Genomic DNA, 25,076 nt, shown 5'->3' with positions numbered 1-25,076 from the left:
ACAAAATTCTTTATTTAACTGAATTTAGACATTCCTAAACATGAAATTTGATTTTTTTTCTGCTCCACACAAAAAATAAATGCAGATGAATTTTTTTTATGTTTGATTAGCCTATGCAACACTGCTAGGCTAGACCTAGCCTTACATTGATTTAGGTTCATGATAATATTTTCCGTTGCTAGTATTGGCGCTTGTGAAATACAGTATTTCATTGGAATTTTTTCAAATTTGTTAAAAAAATGATTCTGACCAAGATTTTGACAATTAAACATATCTCAGGCCTACTCGATGGACCGCAATGTGCAAGATGCGAAGTACAAAAACTAATCTCATTAGGGAGGGCGCATTTTATTGACTGTATAAAGTATACACAAAGCGGAGAGCATTCCAGCGTATGCGTTCTACAACCTCTAAATTTGCCTAGTAACGAAGAAGTCATAAAGAAAATGGTAATCCCCTATGAGAAATAGTCTATATTTCTCATTTTTTTATCCTTTTGCGTAAAACAAAGATTTATGCCAATATTTTTCCATGGTTTATAATAATTAGAGTAACGCATATGCACTTTTTCTAAAAAAAAATTATTTATTTAGTGAAATTTTGCCAGGAATATGCTTTAAAATATATTTGAATACTGTACTCGTAAGTGGCAACTAGGTGTTAATACCTTTAACATTATAGATACTTCCTTGCAGTATGAGCTATATAAATGAAGTGTCGTTATTATTATTCTGAATTCTCATTTCGTGCGTTCCATTCTATTTTCTGTAGAATGGTACGCACCGATTCATAATAGTTATATAGTAGCACTAGCTAGCAAATTGCTCAATGTGAGTTTGATATTTCATCTGTTTAAAAGCATCTATACAGATTAACCTATATAGGAGTCATGCAAATTGACTGAAATGGACTGCAAGTATGATTATCACACTGTCGTATTGTTTTATGAACTTATTAATGAATTTTAATGAATTTCTCCTATCAAATATCTTGCTAATTCAAGAAACTACTGTCTATAATACAAAAAATATACAGTACACAGAAATTGTATATATGCATGCATACACTTATATTTATTATGTGTTTATAAGCTGAGCTGTTCATTTGTAATTAGCCTCATTTGTAAAGACCAGTCAAATTCAGTATTTTATGGGGAGAAAAAAGAGCATTATTTTATGGTACCATGACAGTCTGCGATTCGGGCCTGATTAATGTGATACACCCCAAAGGGTATTATCGATTAATTATCCAGACCCAAGATAAATGTTAGGCTATATGTCAACTTACTGAATGCGCTCGAAGTATGTTCTGTACGTTAGACTATCTGTTAACTAGCCGAGTGCAGAAACAGTTACAGATGATAGGTCAACTTGTGCGAGAGCTACTTTGGAACTTGCTTTGCATGCTGGTTCACTGCGTCTATGTAATAATCATTTTGTTTTCAGTTCCTCAATTGGCCATGCAATTGCCAATTTAAGTGCAATTGAACGCCTTCATGTTAAATTGGTTATTGGAGCAGTTGTAATGGATTGTATCTTGAAATTGGTTAATACATAATGCAAGATTTCAGAGTTTTTTATTGTCATCCATCAAGATAATATTTTCATACACATTTTATGATTTAGTTAATTTGGTAATGTTTTCAGTTAACTTGTTTTTGTTTTTTACCAACTGCTTTTTTCCTTTTCTCTCAGGCCAAAATGAGTTTTTGTTATGATGGCATAGAACATATCATTTACTTTAAAATGACAGTTAAATGAACTCAATCGGGTTTCTGGAAGCAAAGTTATGAACGTTTGAATACTTGTCATCTTATCAACTTTCTTAAATCAAGTTTTGAGAAAAATACTTTTATTTTTGGCAGGTTTCTATTCATTTTTGACTAGCTCCCATCCGAAAATTGCTACATTTTACCTCTTACAGTTGGAATTTTAAACTCAAACTTCAGGAATAGTAAGATTAAAAGTTATACTTTATTTATTACACAAAAACCCAATTCACACAAAATTCACGTTGTACGCCCTATTCTGGCTATGAAGGCTTGTTTGTCAATACAGTGCGGTGCGAGTTTACAGCCCTTCTGTGAGCTTGGTTCACAAATGTACTGGGCCTGACTGTAACTTATTCTAGACACTAAATTAGGCCAAACTTTGAACAACTTTGCTATTCCAATGAACTGTAGCAATCCACTCGAAAAATTAAGGTTTTACAGAAGATTCTGACTCAGAAATGCTAAATTAATTAATTAAGTTTTTAGCCAGGGTATGCACTGCATACCTTGCTTGACTGATAGTCCGCCACTGCTTAAATATACAAATTTCAATATAATTAGCTCACGACAGTGTAGGCTTTCCAAGAGACGTTAAATGTATACAACCAAACATACATTTTAATGGTCTCATTCTATTTTTAAATGAAATTTGACTCTTGCGAAACCATGTTCCAATAAAATTTAATTTCCAGTCAGGTGCAATATATGGAATAAATAATAATCAGTTTTCATGTATTCTGTGACCCCTAGCGTAGCCCAGAGGCCTATAATAGATGACCTTTGATTGAAGATCATCTGAACAAATATCTGGGCCGGTATGTAGCAACTATTTTGACAGCTGCCTCTGTGTATATTTTAATATGGTGTGCAGAATCAGTGGAGAGAAGCCTATGAATAGGCCTAGAGTATGGTATTAAGAGTAAACAAATTCATGTTAAGTACCTCTTTAGATTCCTTTGCATATTTAAACATGTAGTGTACGAGTAGGTTTTGGAAAAAGACATTCTTAAAACAGGTTTGTGAAAGTTGCGAAAAATATTCATCATTGTAATACAGTAGTAAATAGACAAGCAAAAACAATCTTGAGCATCTTAACAGGGTAATTGTTGGATATAAGCCTGAATTCATATCATTGTTTAACATGACAGTCCAATGAAAACAAAATAATCCTTTAAAAATGTAAACATACTGATCTGCGCTTCCTAGCTACAGTATTATGGTATACGTTATCTGACCAATAGTAACATGATCACCCCATGATTGTCACATGAACTAGAGAACATAGCACTATTAGATGTATTATTAATTTTGGTTGTATCTCATTATATTATGCCTTGATTATATGAAAGATTGAAAAGATTTTTAACAATTAAATAAGATATCACCCTGATATTCAACCTTTTTAAGCTGGGGGCCAGTTTCAATCTATTGAGACCACCAGCAGGCCAACATAAATTTTACTTCCAATTTTTGTTAATGTCCGCCCCACCCACTTTATAGGCTTACAAGTCTTCCTAATAGGCCTATTATTAGCCTTGGTTTTTTGACATCATCTAAGATAAGCCTTGTTTTGTAAAAATGAGGGATGTAGTTGGCATAGGGAAGGGTGGAGGATACAACAAATTTTCTACCCTTTTACCACTAGAAATTTTCCCCAAAAAAAATATACCGTCATGTACTAAGTAGTTTAAAAAAAATGCCAGCGGCAGAAAGTTCCCGACAAGGAGTCAGTTTCCTTTTCCCTTGATTTGCCTCAGCTCATGGTTGGGGCTGTGGTAGCAAATTTTTTAAATGAACGCCTCTAGATTCTCGGAAATGGCACATTCAGACAGTAAAGACACATCAAAGCAGTGTTTTCAACAGAATGACATGCCAAAAAGCCCGCTCCACGGATCCGCCGATGGCGCTGCTAATGGTTAGATGTACATCATATCTGATCCCTACTTAATCATTTATCCCCATCAGTCTTCCTCTCCCCCATTGAAATTAGGACAAGAATCATCAACCCGTCTCGTCTCCCCATGGCAAGACACTAGATAGATATAGTGAGCTACACTAAGAAACACTAATAATGCCAAAGTAGTCACGTTTTTATTAACAGAAAAACTTTTTCTGTAAGTGTTGAAAATCGGACGGAAAATGATTATTTTGTAGGGATTTTGTGTGGGCCGGATCAAAATCTTTGGCGGGCCGGAGTTTGAATATCGGGGAGTTATCACCTTCAAATGAGACATTTTTAAACACTACACTTTTCAATAATTTACGGACTTTACTACAAAATAGTAAAATAGCAACACATTTCATGTTCTATGCAAAGAATATAAAGAGCAGTTTATAAATGCTAATTATTATTATTATTATTAGTTTTATTATTTTATTAATTTTATTTTTTTATTATTACTATTATTATAATATAGGAGTGTCTTTTTTTGTTTGATCTCTGTGGGTAAATATAGGCTTTGTTGTTGGTAATTATACATTTTTTTCTGAGTGAAGGAAACCATAGAAATTTGTTTTGATGTACTTTGTTATTGGTCTAATCATCTGTTCATTTTCTTTTTATGGATGCACCATTTTCCAAGTGCTATTGTTGTAGGAATGCAGCAACCCCATAAATCATTATTATTATGGTCTTGCAACAGTTGTGGTCTATATTTCTTCTGTCAGGAAATAGAAACAACCTTATAATTAATAATTGCATTATTGCAGTTCTTTTAGATTAATTTTTATAGTAATTATCACCTTAAAGTTTGACTAGAAGAATAATTATACTGTAAAGGATGAATTTTAAATAGCTATTACTTAAAATTTCATGAAAGAATATTAATGCATGCTTAAATGGGCTTCTGTTACAGGAAATACAATATTTGTTTTCTATTATAGGATTGATTATGTCATTGAAGTACAGATAGATAATGGAGGTACACGTCCAAGGTTGTGCCTATAAAATAATTCTAATTAAATAACCACCATAAATATAGGAAACAGAAATTCAAGTTTGGATTACAAAATTTATTAACTGAAGTACCATGTACAATGTATAGCAGAACAGAGATAAGAATATTCTATTGTTAAAAAGTACAAATGTTAGATTCCCCCACTTCCACAAAAATATACTGTTTGCTTACGAAATATCTATTTCTATTTGTCTAGCATAACTTGAACATTAAAACTTGCCAAATACAAAAATATGTTTTTCAAATGAAAGCTGAAATGCTATTACATCACATGAAATGCACAAGTTAAATCCAGAAACACATTTTTGTGAAGAAATATGCTATTTACTTTTTTACCTCTACATTAATGTTGTTTTACTATGGTGATAGGATTTTGCTGGACAGATTGAGAGAACCTGAGAAGTTATCACTTTTGTTATCACTTTCTAGGAAGTATAACTAAATTCTATAAAAAACATCAGTGCATTGATGTTTTCTGCATCTTATTAATCTTTACATGCTGGTTCCCGGTCGTATCAGTTTAACAAAGAAATTTTAAGTCTTTAGAATACACTGTGTTACCTTATTATTATTCTTATTTTTTGGGATTTCCTTATTACCAGAAACATATTTATAGCCATGATCGTTGGGTTACATTTATAATTTCTCCTAAAGTTGTAATGGTAAACACCAAACAGTTAGTCAGTAATACTACAGAATTATCAAGAACATAATCAAGCAAAATGTTCATACTTAGTTGGCATCGTGAAATGAAGTTTTGCATTTAAGTTTCACATTTCAAATACACAGGATAACTGTACCTCACATACTGGACTTTATTAGCAATTAAAATGTATGTTTACATATGTGATCAATATATATCGATATTCAAATGAACTGATCTAAATAACTGAATACTGTAGCTATTAAAAGTTGATATTGAAATTTGATATATATAAATATTAAAAGTTGGAATAAATTATTGGGGGTTATACATAAATAATGGCATGCTAGCTAGCTATTCAAATAATTGCATTTAATACAACATACCCAGTAACTTGTTTGTATTATAAATTATGGGTTACCAGTTCCTCTTCATTTCTTGAATTCTTTTATTATAATGGAATCAATGATTTATGTTATTGATACCAAATAGAAAAGAAAATGAAAAGACACCAATTGTAAGTGAATATAGGCAATAATATTTACATATTTATAACCAAATAGGCTAAAACTGCCAACATGGTCAAAAAGATTTGCAAAAATTTTTATCTGTTTTATTGGTGACTTATTAATTTTCAGTATGATATTCCCCTCCTTTATTATTTTGTTATCTTTATTCTGGCTAATATTTGTATCCTCCAATTGCAACTGAAGGAAAATTGTGAAGTTTCAAAATGATATCCTAAACAATAATTTGAAAACTTATTGAAACATGAAAACATGTCATTGTAAATAATAAAAAATAAAAAAGCAATTGTATTATTGCAGTTTTGAGCTTTTTTTTAAAGTTCTTTTCCATACCTCTTTTCAAAATGCAAATTATGGAAAACAGAAAACCAAAAATGTTCATTAGCTGGAGACTAAATATAGATGTTACCAATCTTTAGTTTTCTTTGTGTGTCCATATTGTTGAAGTGGAGCAATAATTCACAACAATAGCACTTCCATAATTTTACATGCTTTCAAATCCTATGAATATGATCCGGTGATCTCCAAAAACAAATCCACAGCTTGCAATAATAATTTCCATTTAAAGTTCAAAATAAGACATGTATATTTGCTGGAGTAGATGTCTTATATTGAATCCTAATGAAACAATCCTTCTCTTAAACTTTCAAGTATCAAGTTTCTCACAAATTTACCACCACATTGCTGGAGCTGTGGTGAAGAATATGTTATGACACAGTTCCACACTTTGTAGAAAACATCAACTGGAGCTATTGTTCATTTCTACATACGCTTATCAAATCGCTTCCTTTGCTCACTGTTAATATACAGGTTCAAATAATAATGTTATATGCTGAAGACAAAAATTTGCCTTTTTCGTATTTCCAAACAACTGATCAAGTAGTTGTTTCTAAAATCTAAATGAAACACTTCAGCTTGCATTTCCGTGCTATCTTTCAGTAAGGTTCCTTAAAAATTGAGCATGACATTCCCATGCAAATTATGAACAAGGCACGCAACCAAGTCTTATGTTCATGTCGTGAGGTAGACAAAATTGACATGTCAATTCTTCAATATTGTACTCTCAAATTATTTACTTCAGTTTTTATTTCTTTTCATTGTCAGATTCTGATGAACTGGAAGATGAGGAGGATGAAGAGGATGAGGATGACGAGCTAGATGAGCCTCCTGTTAAACGACTGATAAGTCCTCGCTTCTTTTTCTTTTTTCGCTTTTTCTTTTCTTTCTTTACTTCAACATCTGCTCCTCCCTCAACCTTAGCACCACCTCCAAGACTAAAAGCTATTCCTCCACCACTTGAAACATCAGGGACAGATGGAACTTCAATATCTGCTCCTTCCTCAACATTAGCACTGCCTCCAAGACTAAAAGCAATTGCTCCACCACTAGAAACATCAGGGGCAGATGGAACTTCAACATCTGCTCCTCCCTCAACGTCATCACTGCCTCCAAGACCAAAAGGTATTCCCCCGCCACCTGAAACATCAGGGACAGATGGAACTTCTACCGAGACTTTTCCACTTCCATCCATATCTCCATCAACACTGGAACCCATTGAAATATCTGGAGCACCTGAAGGTGAAATTAAAACATTGATCAACTATTCAAATTTACAACCACAATATCATTATTCACAGCAAAATATTTTCGTTTCTTTCAAGAGGTTTTTTCTCACAACCACATTAGAATGCCTTTGAATTACATATTAACATTAAATACATCAACATCAGAACATAGAAGTTAGTATTAGTAGTACTATAGTTAGTTAGTATTTATTTAATAATAATTATTTCAATTTAAAAAAAAATCAAAATCAAATAATATAGTGAAACAGCCTTTTTATCATTGCAGTTGGCTATTTTGTAACTTTAATTGTGTAGATCTGCACAGTTTAGTTCAAACACACCAAAAGGTCATGGGTAATTATTTAACATTTTATTTATTAAGCACAATATTTGTACATTTTTCATGCCAAGAGCAAGCAAAATATAACAAATAATAACATTCAGTGATATGAGATGATGAATATTAATTTCAAGCCATGTTAATCTCTTGTACAACTAGTATTTCTTATATAACATCATACAGATTATCTTGTATATTGGACAAAATACCATGAAATTGTACTTATAATCTTTAATTAAATATGTATAATTATTTGAACAAGTCTAGATTTTGTACAGTTATAATTTCTTATAAATTAACTAAACTACTCATTTAGCAGTACTGTAAATTCAACTGGCAAATTTACCAGTCAAAACAGCTAAATGTAGTGTTGCAAGAGACAGCAAATCACAAGTATCAAGTAAATCAAAACTAATGTGAACTATTTAGCTTATACTATAAACTCCTGCCCTTCTTACAGTGTATGTCAAAACATTTTATATCTGTAATCAAATTGAGTCTGATGTTTGAATACCACCACAAACACCTTAATAATCAGGCCAATAAGGCTTTGGTATCATAATGATAATATGGTGTATACAAATTGAGTAGATCATTAAAATATAGAAACTGACAAAGTACAGTAGTTATTGCATTGTTTTGTAAATTTCTTTATTTAAAACAAGATTAATATGTAAGAAATAAACAAATTATAAATATTTATGTAAAATCATATATGAATAATATATATGAATATATATGAATAATTTGATAACCATACAAAATTACATTGCTGGAGATTACAAAACTGCTCTCACATTACATCTTAATCTCAAATTTGAAAATGTATACTGTATATGCATTTAATTGTAATTAGGACTACATCTACCTATGTTAAAACTAATTCTAACAAAGCAGTGTAAGCAATTAGTAGGGCTTGCTAAGTGTAAGGTAAACAATTGATTTTGTGTAAGGTTAGCAGGTAACTCACATTAATTTCAGCCAGTTTGTTGCAACATTCCATACACAGACCCAAATGAAAATACTTGTGAACCAAAACTTGATACACACTTTCATTTGTTGTTCTTCTCCCAGTGTTTAACACTGCTGGAAGACACATTATCATTCCTCAAGTTTTGGTTCCGTATCCATGGTCTATGCATATCTCACCTGCGGACAATTGAAAGTGTAAGCCACCACCACCACCGAGGCTGATAGCAGGTGCAGCAGGTGTGCCAACATCTTCACTTGGTTTGTCAATAATTGCATCACCACCAACACTGAGAGAGGGTATGCTAAAATCTATGTTAGATTTGTCAATGCTTCCACCACCACCACCACCACCAAGATCTACACTTGGTTTTTCCATATGTGTGCAGCCACCACTACTAACATCTGGAGTGCCAACTTCTGCAGTTGGTTTGTCAATACTTGCATCACTACTAAGACTGAGGTCAGGTTTACTGACATCTAAACTGGGTGTGGCAAATCTTGCACTATCACCAAAACTGAGATCAGGTATGTCAACATCTAAACTTGGTTTATCAATACTTGTATCAACACCAAAACTAAGATCAGGTTTGCTGACATCTAGACTAGGTTTGGCAACACTTGTGCCACCACCAAAACTAATACCTGGTGTGCCAACATCTAGACTGGGTTTGGTAATACTTGCACCACCACCAAAACTGAGATCAGGTATGTCAACATCTAAACATGGTTTATCAATACTTGTATCAACACCAAAACTAAGATCAGGTTTGTTGACATCTAAACTAGGTTTGTCAGTACTTGTACCACCACCAAAACTGAGATCAGGTTTGCCGACATCTAGGCTGGGTTTGTCAATACTTGCACGACCACCAAAACCAAGATCTAGTGCGCCACCTTCTAAACTTGGTTTGTTAATGCCTGCACTGCCACCAGCACTTGGATCAGGTATGCTGACATCAAGACTGGGTTTGTCAATAGTTGCACCACCACCAAAACTGAGATCAGGTGTGCCAACATCTAGATTAGGTTTGTCAATACTTGCAACACCATCAAAACTGAGATCAGGTGTGCCAACATCTAAACTTGGTTTGTCAATACTTCCACCACTGCCAAAACTTAGATCAGATGTGCCATTATCTAGACTTGGTTTGTCAATACTTGGACCACCACCAAAACCAAGATCTGGTGTACCAACTTCTATACTTGGTTTTTCAATACTTGCACCGCCACCAAAACTTAGATCAGGTGTGTCAACATCTATACTGGATTTGTCAATTCTTGCATCACCACCAAAACTCAGATCAGGTTTGCTGACCTCTAGACTTGGTTTGTCAATATTGGCACCACCACCAAAATCAAGATCTGGTGTGCCAACATCTAAATTTGGTTTGTCAATACTTGCACCACCACCAAAACTAAGATCTGGTTTGCCGACATCTAGACTGGGTTTGTTAATACTTGCACTACTACTAAAACCAAAATCTGGTGCGCCAACATCTAAACTTGGTATGTCAATAGTTGCACCATCAGGGGTGCCAACATCTATATTGGGTTTGTGAATACTTGCATTACCACCAAAACTGAGATCAGGTTTGCTGACATCTAGACTGGGTTTGTCAATGCTTGCACCACCACCAAAACTCGGATCAGGTGTGTCAACATTTAGATTGGGTTTGTCAATACTTGCACCACCACCAAAACTTAGATCAGGTTTACTGACATCTAGACTGGGTTTGGTAATACTTGCACCACCACCAAAACTTAGATCAGGTGTGTCAACATCTAAACTTGGTTTGTCAATACTTGCACCACCCCCAAGACTAAGATCAGGCTTGCTGACCTCTTGACTGGGTTTGCCGATACTTGCTCCACCACAAAAACTGAAATCAGGTTTGCTGACGTCTAAACTTGGTTTATCAATACTTGCACTGCCATCAAAACTGATACCTGGTGTTTGAACACCTTCACCCGATTTGTCAATATTTGCACCTCCATCTAAATTAAAATCAGTTGTTTCAGGATCTCTCCCAAAGTTGATATTTGGTTTACCAATATTAAAATTGGGTTTGCCAATACTTGCACCACCTCCAAGACTGAAACCTAGATTTCCAACATTCAAACCACCTCCAAAGTTGATATCAGGTGCACCTACATCACAATTTGGTTTGTTAATAATATGTCATCACCAAGACAGAGAATTGATTTATTGTTATGTATACCTTCACCTAAACTTCTACCAGACACTATTATCTCTGTACCTAAATTACCTTTTGGTTTATCATCTGGTACAATTTTGGAAAGGATTGAACTCAAGAAGAGTCCAAATCCACTTTCTTTCTCATGTTCCGGTTCTGAATCAGATGATTCAGAGGGATCGTTTCCAAACAAGGTTCCAAACATTGGCTTTTTTTTCTTGGTCTCTATTTCAATTTGAGGAGATTCAACTGGTATATCAGAATTTGTTTTAGCTTCAGGTGGGACTTTAGGATTTGAACTCAAACTAGGCAGTATATAGTCAAGGATGCCTTTACTTTTGTTGTCATCTTCATCACTAGAAGTGGATGAAGACTCTCTTAATTTATCGCCAAATCCAAAATTGAATTCAAATACACTTTTTGGTTTCTTCATCTTATTGCTGTCATGCTTTTCAGTAGCCCCTGAAAATATTTTAGGAAAACCTCTACTGTATATGTAATGTAGGCCTGTTTAAGTTTATACATACTGAATATACAACTTTAATATAAAAGGATTTTTTGTAAATTTGGTAAAACTATAATACTGAAAATAATAATTATTATAATATTAAATATAATGATAATAATAATATCTATTACTATTATTTTTATTATTATTATTATTATTTTTATTATTATTATTATTATTATTTTTATTATTATTATTATTGTTATTATTATTTGAAATAATTGTGGACTCATAAGTGCATAAGTAAATGTTGATTATGGATTCTCAATTAGCTAAAGCTTGTCTAAATTTAGCTGACAATCTATTATATTTGGCAGTAAAATTAATGTTAACCATGAACATATACAGGTATGCTTTTCCAAATTTATATCTCTGCCTCATACAAGAGGGGTTTATATTTGTTTTAATATTCAATAAGAGTGTCCTATATGGGGAAAAAATTAAAACAATATAGACCTTTGCACTGATGTCACATTTCCAAAGAGCCTTTGTAATTTATTATCTTGTAGGTTTAACAAATAAATAGATATTTATAAGCTAGGCGAGTTAAATTTTGCTGTTTTGCAGGTTTTTTGTAATGCCATCAGTATACTGGACCATCAAACAACATGAATTGTATTGAACACATGACAAACATGTTCTACATAAACTAAGTTTCATTATGAAGCTTAGGGAGTTTTGTTTGTAAAGCAAAAACCTTGATATTTGACAGGAATTCAATCTAGGGCTCTGATTTGAAGGACACAAGCATCTTAAACCCCAAGCTACAGCACCATTGAGTGTTTTATGAATGTGACAATAAATATAAAAATTTCCCAATGAGAGAAATTATGTGTGGCAGAGAAATATATATTTTTTTAGCCTAATAATAACAACAACTCTTCCCAGCGTGTATTACACATTATTTTCCGGTCCAGATTTTTAACATTTGGAAAAACTTTTACCGTTTTATGTTTCAATGCTTTTGTTTAACATACAAGATAACAAACCAAAAAAAGATATGGGAGATATTACGGCTCATGAAAACAGACTATTACAACTCTGTTAGATCAAGAACAACATGAATACAAAAATACCCTATTACTATCATAACAATGATAAATAATTTAAAAATAATATTTTTATTTTAATACACTTTTGTACAACAATGAACACAATTAATCACAAATAAACATTGCAAGAAAAGCAAACATTTAGGTAAATTGCATAACGGCACTATCCGGAGAAAGAAACAAGGAGCCTATGCCCTGAAATGTTGGCTACAATCTTTCACAAACATTTTAACACAGATTAATTAAACCTGGGTAGCTTGCATATGCTGTCAGTATTAAGGCTTGCTTTAGTTTATTCAATCTTTTTAGAACTTAATCAATATTTGTTCTATTGCTTAATTTTATGGTAAAATCCCTCTTTCATAGTTTAATTAGTAGCCTTTTCTATGCTTAATTGATATACAAATAGTATACCCAAATTGCAACCGCTTCTGCTGCCTTACAGCATTTAGTAAGATGTGCAATAATAACTGTAACTTGGAACCACATGATGGCCTGCAAACAGAATTTTTAATTTGTAATGGTTTACCGTGTTGAAAAAAACTTACCAGTAGATGCTGTACCTCCAATTCCTCCATCAAGAGATGGCATGTCAACATCAACGCTACTTCCGATTTCACCTGTAAGTGATGGTTTTTCAATATTAACTCCACCTCCGATTCCTGCTCCAAATGAGGATGTATCAATTTCAACACCACTTCCACCTCCTATTTCACCTTCAAATGATGGTTTTTCAATATCAATTCCATCTCCAATTTCTGCTCCAAATGATGGTGTTGAAACATCAACTCCACTTCCAATTCCTCCTTCAAGAGATGGTGTGCCAACATCAATTTCACCTCCAATTCCACCTCCAACTGATGGTTTTTCAATATCTATTCCACCTTTGATTGCTTCTCCAAATGATGGTGTGTCAACATTAACTCTGCCTCCAATGTCACCTCCAAGTGATGGTTTTTCAACATTAAGTCCACCTCCGAATCCTCCTCCAAAGGATGGTGCATTAACATCAGTTCCTATTCCACCTTCAAAGGATGGTTTGTCAACATCAGCTCCACCTCCAATTTCACCACTTTCAATTGATGGCTTTTCCACTTCTAAATCTTTAAAAAAAATGTATCGTAACATAGACAATCTTAACTGAATTCAACTAATGTAATTACATAATATATGAATTTATACCACACCTTTTACTAAAGGATACAATGCACTAGCACCGTTATTATTACCCCAGTAAATGACAACCTTCTCCAATTCCCGGGGAGCATACCTAGTCATGCTGCATTGAGCAAACAAATGGGTGATTCCATAAACGGTAGAGCCAACGGTTAAGTACAGTGACTGTACAGTACCTTCAGTGGATATATTTTAATGTTTCTAGAGTTCCGATGTTACCACTATCACACTGTTCTAAATAAACTTCCATTTTTCCTACTAGGTACCCATTTATAATGCTGGATAGAGAGAGGCAATGGCCTTAGCCAGGAGCACAAGTGATATGCTCAAACTACTGACCACAAGGTTGAGTGGCCGAACTGCCACTGACACGCTATCCGCAACTACATACATGCTCTGAGTAAGTCTTGAAAGTTATTAGCTTTCAATTATAATTGAGAATGTGAAAATATTTTATGTGATAATGAAAATTGTATTTGATTTTAGGTTTCTTTAATAAATTAATGGGGTGGTTTGTTATAAAATAAAAATTACAATGAACTGAATATAGACAGAATTTGCATCAAAAATACTATATACATACCAAGATCAGCTTTTGGTGTGCTTACACCAAAACCTCCAATGCCAAATCCAGGTTTTGAGGTCTTAACATCAACATCAACATTGGGTACAACTGCAGCAGTATCCATTTCTATATCTGGGATTTCAGCATCAGCTTCAGGTACTTCTATATTACCTCCAAAGCCAACATTCAGTGCAGGCTTATTTAGATCAATTTCTGCTTTTGGCTTTGATGACTTTATATCTACATCAACATTTGGTTTAACAATATCAACATCAAGAGCTGGTGCTGTGACAATTGTAGTAGCTGGTGATCCAACACCACTAGCAGAAATATCAATGTCACCTGAAATATCACCTGATGAGTTAAATTCAGCTTTAGGAGCCAATTTTCCTGCCAGATCAATCTTTGGATGGTCAGCTTTTGGCTTGTCAACAGGAGATACATCTACTGTGGGTTTCTTAACTCCAAATCCTAGGGATAGCTTCCCCTTATCCTCATCAGTGTCTGATTCTGTAGTACTGTGATGTCCTTTTTTACCCCCTCCAAATGAAAATCCAAATCCTTTCTTTTTTGACTTTTTCTTAGGAAGATCTGCTTTGACTGAAGCATCCGCATTGACATCTGCATCAGGTAATTTCACATCAGAAGTAGCACCTCCTTTTGGTGACTTGACTGAACCGCCAATCTTAGGAAGCTTGAAACCAAATCCTCCCTTTGCTTTTCCATGATCTCCTTCATCTTCACTTGATGATGTTGTTGATTCATTGTGTTTCTTTCCACCACCAAAACCAAATTTGAAACTTCCCTTAGCTTTTGGTTTTTTTGGTTTTGCAATATCAGCCTCATCAATGTTGGATTCTAATTTTACTTTCGGGCCATCAAAATCACCATCACCATCAAGTTTAACTCCTACACCAGGGAGACCTGCTGAAATTTCACCTGCAGGTGAACTTGGCTTTGTTGTTTTCACATCAACATCAACAATAGGGCTGACAACATCTGCATCTCCTTCTACCTTCAACTTTCCTTTTGGCAGCTTCCCACCAGCATCGACATCATGTTTCTTTCCACCAAATCCAAATCCAAATCCTCCTTTAGATTTGGGTTTTTTTAATTTAGTAGCTGCATCCAAATCTACATCAGGAACATTTTCACCAGCTTTGATATCTAGATTAGGACCACCAATTTTTATGTCACCACCAAAGTTAGCACCTGGAATATCAGCGTTTACTCCTCCTTTGGGAACGTTGACATCAATGCCTCCTCCAATCGATACATCAGGATTTGCAGTTTTAACATCAACATCAACTACAGGTGCAACTGCACTGGCATCTAGGTCTCCTCTAATACCTCCTTTTGGTAGACTTCCATCAACATCAAATCCGGCTCCTCCCCCAACAACAGCATCTGGTCCAGATAAGTCTATGTCAGCTGAGGGGAGATTTGCGCCAGCATCAATATCAATGTTACCAGATGGCACCTTTCCTCCTACATTAGCATCAATATCAAGGTCTCCATTTAGGGCACCTTTTACTTTTCCTTTTGGAGACTTGCCTGAAAAATTAGGAAATTTTAATCCAAATGATCCCCTCTTTTTCTTCTTTTCATCTTCAGAATCTGAAGAACTGCCATCATGATCTTTCTTTCCTCCAAAGCCAAATCCAAATCCAAACCCTCCTTTGGCTTTAGGTTTCTTCATTTTAACATTTGTATCCAAATCTACATCTGGACCTTTTCCACTGGCACTGATATCTAGATCAGGACTACCAATTTCACCACCTAACATTGCATCTGGAAGATCAGCTTTTGCTTCTCCTTTGGGAACATCAACATCAAGGCCACCTCCAATTGATATGTCAGGATTTTCTGTTTTTACATCAGCATCAATAGCTTGGGCAACAGCATCTAGGTCTTCTGCAATATTAATTGTGGTATCTGGTAATTTTCCCTCAATGCCAATCCCGGCTTCTCCCCCCACTTTAACATCTGGTTCAGACAAACCGAGATCCGCAGATGGAGATGGAACCTTTGTACCAGCATCGATGTCTACATTACCAGATGGCATCTTTCCTCCAGCATTTATGTCAACTCCAGCTTTTCCCTTTGGAGATTTGCCAGAAAAACTTGGAAATTTAAAACCAAATGATCTTCTCTTTTTTTTCTTTTCATCACCAGATTCTGAGGAACTGTCATCATGATCTTTTTTCCCTCCAAATCCAAATCCAAATCCTCCTTTGGATTTCGGTTTCTTTAATTTAGTATCTGTATCCAAATCTACATCAGGAGCCTTTCCACCTGCTTTGATATCTACATGTGGGACACCAACTTTGACATCGCCACCCGTGTCAATTCCGAAATCAGGGATATCTCCTTTTACACCTCCCTTAGCTCCAACATCAATATCAACATCACCAGATGGAACATTTCCTTTCATGGTAGCATCCAGATCTTTCTTTCCACCGAATCCAAATCCTCCTTTAACTTTGGGCATCTTTATTTCAGCATCAGCATCCAAATCAGAAACGTTTCCACCAATTGTAACATCTAAATCTTGTCCATCAACTAAAATGTCACCACCCAATTTTGCTTCTGCATCAGGTAAATCAGTTTTTAATCCTCCCTCTGGAACACCAACATCAAGGCCTCCACCATTGGAAATATCAGGTTTTGCTGTTTTAACATCAACATCAACTACAGGTGCAATTACCCCGGCATCAAGGTCTCCTCCAAGATTAATTGCTCCTTTTGGTAGTTGTCCATCAACATCAATGCCAGCAGATAAATCAGCTGATGGTAGATTGGCACCAGCATCAATATCAACATTACTAGATGGCACCTTTCCGCCTACATTAGCATCAATATCAAGGTCTCCATTAAGGTCACCTTTTACTTTACCTTTTGGAGACTTGCCTGAAAAATGAGGAAATTTCAATCCAAATGACCCTCCCTTTTTCTTCTTTTCATCTTCAGAATCTGAAGAATTGTCATCATGGTCTTTCTTTCCACCAAATCCAAAACTAAATCCAAATCCTCCTTTGGCTTTGGGCTTCTTCATCTTAGCATCTGCATCCAAATCGACATCTGGGACTTTTCCACCAACTTTGATATCTTGATCTGGGCCACTAACACTGATGTCACCACCTACATTTACTTTAGAATCTGGGATGTCAGCCTTCACACCTCCCTTGGCTCCAGTGTCAATATTAATATCACCCGATGGTACCTTTTCTCCTGCAGTAATATCAATGTCTGCTTTCCCTTTAGGAGACTTAGCAGAAAAATGTGGGAATTTAAATCCAAATGATCCCTTTTTCTTGTCTTCTGAATCTGAAGAACTGTCATCATGATGTTTCTTTCCACCAAATCCGAATCCAAATCCTCCTTTAGCTTTAGGTTTCTTTGTGTCTGGAAGATCAGCTTTTACTTCCCCTTTAGGAACGTCAACATTAAGGCCGCCTCCAATGGGTACATTAGGCTCTACTGTTTTAACATCAACTTCAGGTGCATCTACACTAGCATCTATATCTCCTCCAATATTAATTTCTTCTTTTGGAAGTTTTCCATCAACATTAATTCCAGCTCCTCCTGATAAATCCAAATCAGGAGATGGAATATTGGCACCGGAATTAATATCAATGTTACCAGAAGGCAACTTTCCTTCTACGTCCGCATCAACGTCCAGGTCTCCATTTAGGTCACCTTTAACTTTTCCTTTTGAAGATTTGCCTGAAAAATGGGGAAATTTAAATCCAAATGATCCCCCCTTTTTCTTCTTTTCATCCCCCGATTCCGAAGAACTGTCGTCATGGTCTTTCTTTCCACCAAATCCGAATCCAAATCCAAATCCAAATCCTCCTTTAGCTTTGGGCTTCTTCAGTTTAGCATCTGCATCCAAATCTACATCAGGAGCTTTCCCACCAGCTTTGACATCTAGATCACTGCTCAACTTTACATCTGGAAGATCAGCTTCTACTCCTCCCTGGGGAAAACCAATATCAGAACCACCTCCAATGGATACATCAGGCTTTGTTATGTTAAGGTCACTGCTTAACTGCGTATCTGGAAGTCCTGCTTCTACTCCTCCCTTGGGAAAATCAATATCAGAGCCACCACCAATGGATATATCAGGCTTTGTTATGTTAAGGTCACTGCTTAACTGCTCATCTGGAAAGCCTGCTTCTACTCCTACTTTTGGAAAATCAATGTCAGTGCCACCTCCAATGGATACATCAGGCTTTGTTGTTTTAACATCAATATCAACAGCTGGAGCAATTATATTAGCATCAAGGTCTCCACCAACATTAATTTCATCTTTTGGTAGTTTTCCTTCAACATCAATTCCAGCCCCTCCCCCCACTTTAACATCGGGTACAGATAAATCTATATCAGCTGATGGAAGATTGGAACTAGCATCAATATCAACTTTACCAGATGGCAACCTTTCTCCTATATCAGCATCCATATCAAGGTCTCCATTTAGGTCACCTTTTACTTTCCCTTTAGGAGACTTAAAATGTGGAAGTTTAAAACCACCAAATCCAAATCCTCCTTTGGCTTTGGGTTGCTTCAGCTTAACGTCTGCATCTACATCTGCATCTGGAACTTTTCCACCAGCTTTAATATCTATGTCTGGCTTTTCTGTTTTCACATCAACATCAACTGCAGGTGCAACCTTGCCACCATCTAGGTCACCTGCAACATCAATTCCAGCTCCTTCAAATTTTACATCTGGTCCAGATAAATTTAAGTCCGTTGATGGAATTTTTCCTCCAGCATCAACATCACCAGGTGACATATTTCCTCCAACATCAACATCAATATCTCCATTTACACCACCTTTGACTTTTCCTTTTGGAGACTTGCCAGAAAAATGTGGAAATTTAAAACCAAATGATCTTCGCTTTTTCTTCTTATCATCGTCTGATTCTGAGGAACTATCATCATGATCTTTCTTTCCACCAAATCCAAATCCAAATCCAAATCCTCCTTTGGATTTTGGTTTTTTCAGTTTAACATCTGCATCCAAATCCACATCAGGGACATTTTCACCAGCTTTGATATCCAAGTCTGGACCACTAACATTGATGTCACCACCAGCAATTGCTCCTACATCAGGTAGCTCAGCATTTATTTCCCCTTTTGGACCACTAACACCACCTCCAATGGATATATCTGGCTTTACTGTTTTTACATCAACATCAACAGTTGGTGCAACAACATCACCATCTATATCAATATCTCCTGATGGCATTTTCCCACCTGCATCAATATCAATTCCTCCAGATGGTGGACTACCTCCTGCATCAATATCTAGGCCTCCTGATAGCAATTTTCCTCCTGCATCAATATCAACTGCTCTTGATGGTAATTTACCTCCTGCATCAATTTCAATTCCTCCAGATGGCAATTCTCCTCCTACATTAATTCCTCCTGAAGGCAACTTCCCTCCTGCATCAATATCAATTCCTCCTGATGGCAATTTCCCTCCTGCATCAATATCAATTCCTCCTAATTGCAATTCACCACCTGCATCCATATCAACTCCTCCTGATGGCAACTTCCCTCCTGCATCAATATCAATTCCTCCTGATGGTAATTTCCCTTCTGCATCAATATCAATTTCTCCCGATGGTAACTTCCCTCCAGTATCAATATCAATTCCTCCTGATGGCATCTTTCCTCCAGCATCCACATCAATATCACCTTTAATTCCTCCCTTAGGAGACTTTCCAGAAAACTTGGGAAACTTGAATCCAAATGACCTGCGTTTTTTCTTCTTCTCATCACCAGATTCTGAAGAACTGTCATCATGATCTTTCTTCCCACCAAATCCAAAACCAAACCCTCCTTTGGCTTTTGGCTTTTTTACTTTAGCATCAATGTCAGCTTTTGGGACATCAATATCGCCGCCTAATTTAGGACCAGCGATGGTTACTTCAGCATCTCCTTTTGGAAAGTTTATATCAAGGTCACTACTAATTGCTGGCTTTGTTGTTTTTGTATCTATATCCACTGCAGGTGCAACAACCCCAGCATCAAGTTCACCATCAATTTTAGGTGCATCTACCCCTGTGCTTCCTCCAAGGTCTGGTCCTGAGACATCCAGATCAACTCCAATACCTCCAGTTGGCTTCTTTCCTGTAGCATCAACATTAACCCCTAAGTCTCCGTCAAAGTCACTTTTCACTCCTCCTTTGGGAGACTTTCCCGAGAACTTAGGAAACTTGAATCCAAATGATCTTCTCTTTTTCTTTTTTTCATCACCTGATTCAGAAGAACTGTCATCATCCTTTTTACTGCCGAAGCCAAATCCAAATCCTCCTTTTACTTTTGGTTTTTTCGCATTAACATCTGCATCAATATCTAATCCGGGACGATTTAGATCAACATCGGGAGCACCTCCCACATTAGGGCCACTAAGACTTAAATCTGCTTCTGGGATGTTGGCTGAAGGACCTTCTATATTAACACTGCCTCCAATGTCACCCTCAAGCATAGGTCCTTTCAAATTTACATCCGCATCTGGCATATCATTTTTTATTTCTACCTTTGGTATGTCAACACCTCCACTGGCGTCAAGATCTGGTCCTGATACATTTAGGTCAGCTGAAGGACCTCCAATTGACAAATCAGGTTTCTCAGTATTAACATCAGCATCGACCACTGGAGCAACGACATCAATATCTCCTCCACCACTTGCTTTGACATTAACGTTTGGTTCATTAACATCAACATCAAGTTCTGCAGCCTTTTTTGGTGACCCAAAGTTAAAGCTTGGAAATTTAAATCCAAATCTAAATCCTTTCTTTTTCTTGTGACCAGCATCTCCATCAAATTCTCCAGATGCATCAAGATCAATCTTCGGAGTGTCTGTATCAACTTTTAAATTTGTTGAGTCTACTTCAACCCCTGGTCCATCTAATTCACCTTTTACTTCTCCACCAACATCAATATCTGCAGAGGTTTCAGGATCGATATTTGGTGCATTAACATCAGCTTTTAAAGTGCCTTTCGGAGATTTGCCACCAAAGCCAAATTTAGGTAATTTAATATGAAAGCCATCACTGGATTTCCCTTTCATGTCTAAATCACCATCAACATTAACATCAACGTCTCCATCTATATCTGCATCAGCTTTTGGGCTTTTGACCTTGCCTTTTGGAAATTTCAATCCAAATCCACCTTTAGGCTTTTCTACCTCAGCACCAGCTTTGACATCAACATCTGGTTTCTTTCCACTAGGAATTTTTACACCACCACCAACATCACCTGAGATGCCAACATCAGCATCACCTCCAAGATCTATGTCACCTTTAGGAACACTCACATCTCCTACATCCAAATTGCCTTCAGCAGCCTTCACATCTGAAGCAATACCAGCTCCTCCTTCAACGTCCAAATCTATATTTGGAACATTAACTTCATCACCACCCTCAAGTTCTAATTTTGGCAGATTAGCATCCAAATCGCCTTCTATGTTGACACCAGCGTTAGCATCAACATTTCCTTCTGGAGCTTTTCCTCCCATTTTAAATTTTGGTTTCTTGATTCCGAATGATCCAGTTTTCTTCTTTTTTGCCTTAGCATCACCTACATCAATACCTGTGTTTATGTCAGTATCAGCTTTAGGTGGGTCAATATCAGCCTTTGCACCATATGCAGAAGTATCTGTGTCAACTGTGGCCTTACCACTAGGTGAAAGACATGGAATATTGATTTTAGGCATTTTGCCTTTTGCTTCTACATCACTGTCAAGGGTACCCGATCCATCAGGTTTGTTTTTCTTTTTTCTAAAAGACAAACTTAAAGTCCCTTTCTTCTTTGGTGTTTTTGCTTTGGTACTGATATCTAGGTCCACATCTGTTGAAACATCAAGATTAGCATTTGGGTTCTTAACATCAACATCTCCACCTCCTTCCAAAGATAATGGCATATCACCTTCAGGTACTTCACCACTAATATCAGCATCAACGTCTGGTTTAGCAACTTTAACATCAGCATCTAATTTAGGTGCCACAAGATCAGCTCCACCATCAATTTCTACTTTGGGACTACCAATGTCCTTCATACCTTTCATTTCTATGCCAGCATCAGCATCAGCATCTACATCTACATTTGTGTCATAGCTACCTTTTCCACCAAAGTGGAATTTAGGAAGATGCAGTCCAAATCCACCCTTGTGTTTGTGTTTGCCATGTCCCTCTCCATCTGCAGTAATGTCGATATCAACATCAGCTCCTGCTTTAACCTTTGGTTTTTTTTCTTTCTTAAAAGATGGCATTTTAGGTTTTTTCCATTTCTTTCCTTTTGGGGTCTTTACATCAATATCGCCAGAAGCCGTGGGAACATTAGCATTGATGCCTCCTTCAATTTCGACACCACCTCCGATATCACCACCTTTTGCTAATTCACCACCAACTCCTCCAATATTAATGCTGGGACCACCAATATTTACTGAAGCATCTGTAGAGGGTATACCAGGATTTCCACCTCCATCACCAATGCCAGCACCACCTGCAATTTCCGCACTAGGTCCTTTAATGTCAAGATCAGCTGAAGGAACGTCCTTTTCTATGTTTCCACTTAATCCAGCACCCCCTCCGATTCCAAAACTTGGTCCTTTAATAGCTGATGGAACATCACCTTCTACATTCCCACTGAGACCACCTATTCCACCACTAGGTCCTTTGAAATCAATATCAGCTGACGGAACATTGCCTTTTATGTCCCCACCAATTTCGGCACCACCACCTATTTCACCACTAGGTCCTTTAATGTTAAAATCAGTTGATGGAACTTTACCTTCTGTGTCGCCCCCAAATTCAACACCACCTCCTATTCCACCACTAGGCCCTTTAATGTCAATATCAGCTGATGGAACATCACCTATGTTTCCACCAAATCCAGCACCACCTTCGAAATTACCACTAGGTTGTTTAAGGTCAAGATCAGCTGATGGAACATCACCACTTATATCTCTGCCAAATCCAATACCACCACTGGGTCCTTTAATTTCAAGATTAGTTGATGGAACATCACCTCCTATGCTTCCACTTAAACCAGCATCACCTTTTATTCCACCAGTAGGTTCTTTGATGTCAAGATCAGCTGATGGAACATCGCCGCTTATGTCCATGCCAATATTAGCATCACCTCCAATTCCAATACTAGGTCCCTTAATGGCAAGATCAGGTGATGGAACATTGGCACCCAATCCAATGCTACCTCCATCTCCACCAACATTTGGTCCTTTGATATCCAAATCATTCGATGGAAGTTTAATATCATCACCTTCAGTTGTTAAATCAGCTCCTTCACCTATTTTGGGTACCCCGATGCCAATGTTTGTGGATGGAATACTACCACCAATTGTGCTATCGATATCCGCACTTCCTTTGCCATCCCCTCCTATGCCAAGTTTAAAATTTCCACCAATTCCAGCACTAGGCTTCTCGGTCCTTACATTCACTTCGCCATCATGTGAAATATCCATATCTGGAGCATCAGGTGAAACTTTGGGTAAGTCAACACCGATTCCAATTTGCTTATTATTTTCAGCCTCGTCAGATGATGATGCTGAATCCTCTAACTTTTTCTTTCCTCCAAGTGAAAAACGAAAACCACCTTTCTTTTTCTTGCCTTTGTGTTTTGGTTTCTTTACTTCTGGTTTGATATCTAATTCTGCTTGACCTTCTGGAAGTTGTGCAGTTCCTCCTGCTTCTGCTGTTGATGCAACTTTCACATCTGCTTCTGCTTGGCCATGCTTTCCATCTGAATCAGATTTTCCTAACTTGAATCGTCCACCAAATCCACCAGATCTTTTCTTTTTCCTTTTTGCACTTTTCTTTCCATTTACTGAGGCGTCAAAACCACCTTCCAATTTCCTTCCATCCTCCTCATCTGAGGAGGAGGAGGAGGATGATGACGACGATGATGAAGAGGAGTCATTGTCTTTTCCAAATCCAAATTTAAATAGACCAAATCCAAATCCTTTCTTATGTTTGTGTTTATGTTCAGATTCAACCTCAGCACCAGCACTGATTTCTGCTGAAACTGGTGCTGTAGGAAGATCTGCCTCATGTTCTCCATTTAATTTTGGTGACGGCAAAGCTCCTTCCATCGTCACGTCAGTTGAGCCTGCATTCAATCCAGTGTTAACATCAGCTCCATTAGATGCCTCCACACCAGCACTGCCTTTAATTCCATTTGATACACTAGTATTTACTCCAGCACTCACTGCATTATCATGATTAAGTTCTCCAGCATTAATTTCGACTTCAGCTTTTTTGTCGACATTGACATCAGTAGCTAATCCTATTCCAGCACTAAGATCAGCTTCGATGTCTGCTCCAGCATCACCTATTACTTCAGATTCCATAGCTGCTCCAGCATCCATAGCTGCTCCAGCATCAACTTTGGCATCTGTAGAAACATCAGCTCCAAGATTTAATCCAACTCCACCACCAAGGCCAACACCACCTCCACCACCTATTGACACGCTAAAAGACATGTTGATAGTTTGATGTCTTTAGCCAATGTTTGGATTTCTGCAAAAAAGCAAAAAAAGTTAATATTAGTTATTTATTCAAAATTAACAATAAAACAAAGTGTTTTACTCAAACCTAACATTTCCATCTTTTTTTATTGTAAAAAAATTGCATGTATCTAAATTGAAAATAATCATTCTCATGAAAAAAATATAAAACAAAATGATAAAAAAAAAAATCAGATTTGGCGTGAATGCACATTTATTCCAACTTTTAAGCCACAGTATGAACAGCTTCAGTGCTAGACCACTATGTTGA

General features: G+C 36.5%; 1 protein-coding gene across 6 annotated transcripts in view; it reads right to left on the bottom strand.

Moving 5' to 3' along the window:
* Positions 1 to 4,762: 4,762 nt before the first annotated feature.
* Positions 4,763 to 25,076, bottom strand: part of LOC117116109 (neuroblast differentiation-associated protein AHNAK-like) — a 47,167-nt gene continuing 26,853 nt past the window's right edge. For 4 of the 6 annotated variants that reach the window (XM_033260065.1, XM_033260068.1, XM_033260064.1 and 1 more), the window contains exons 2-5: positions 14,290 to 24,818; positions 13,079 to 13,633; positions 8,953 to 10,923; positions 4,763 to 7,470 (exon numbers count right to left, since the gene is read on the bottom strand). In XM_033260065.1, coding sequence (XP_033115956.1) covers positions 6,983 to 7,470; positions 8,953 to 10,923; positions 13,079 to 13,633; positions 14,290 to 24,781 — 13,506 coding nt within the window. In that variant the 5' untranslated portion in view covers positions 24,782 to 24,818 and the 3' untranslated portion in view covers positions 4,763 to 6,982. Of the gene's footprint in view, positions 7,471 to 8,952; positions 10,924 to 11,042; positions 11,433 to 13,078; positions 13,634 to 14,289; positions 24,819 to 25,076 lie in introns of all 6 variants that reach the window. The other 2 variants (XM_033260069.1, XM_033260070.1) reach the window with 2 other exon arrangements.

This window comes from Anneissia japonica, unplaced genomic scaffold (genome assembly GCF_011630105.1).
Source record: "Anneissia japonica isolate Jap-2015-1 unplaced genomic scaffold, ASM1163010v1 scaffold287743_len2803612_cov181, whole genome shotgun sequence".
In the NCBI taxonomy this organism is placed as follows: domain Eukaryota; kingdom Metazoa; phylum Echinodermata; class Crinoidea; order Comatulida; family Comatulidae; genus Anneissia; species Anneissia japonica.
This window is presented reverse-complemented; position numbering and strand designations above follow the sequence as displayed.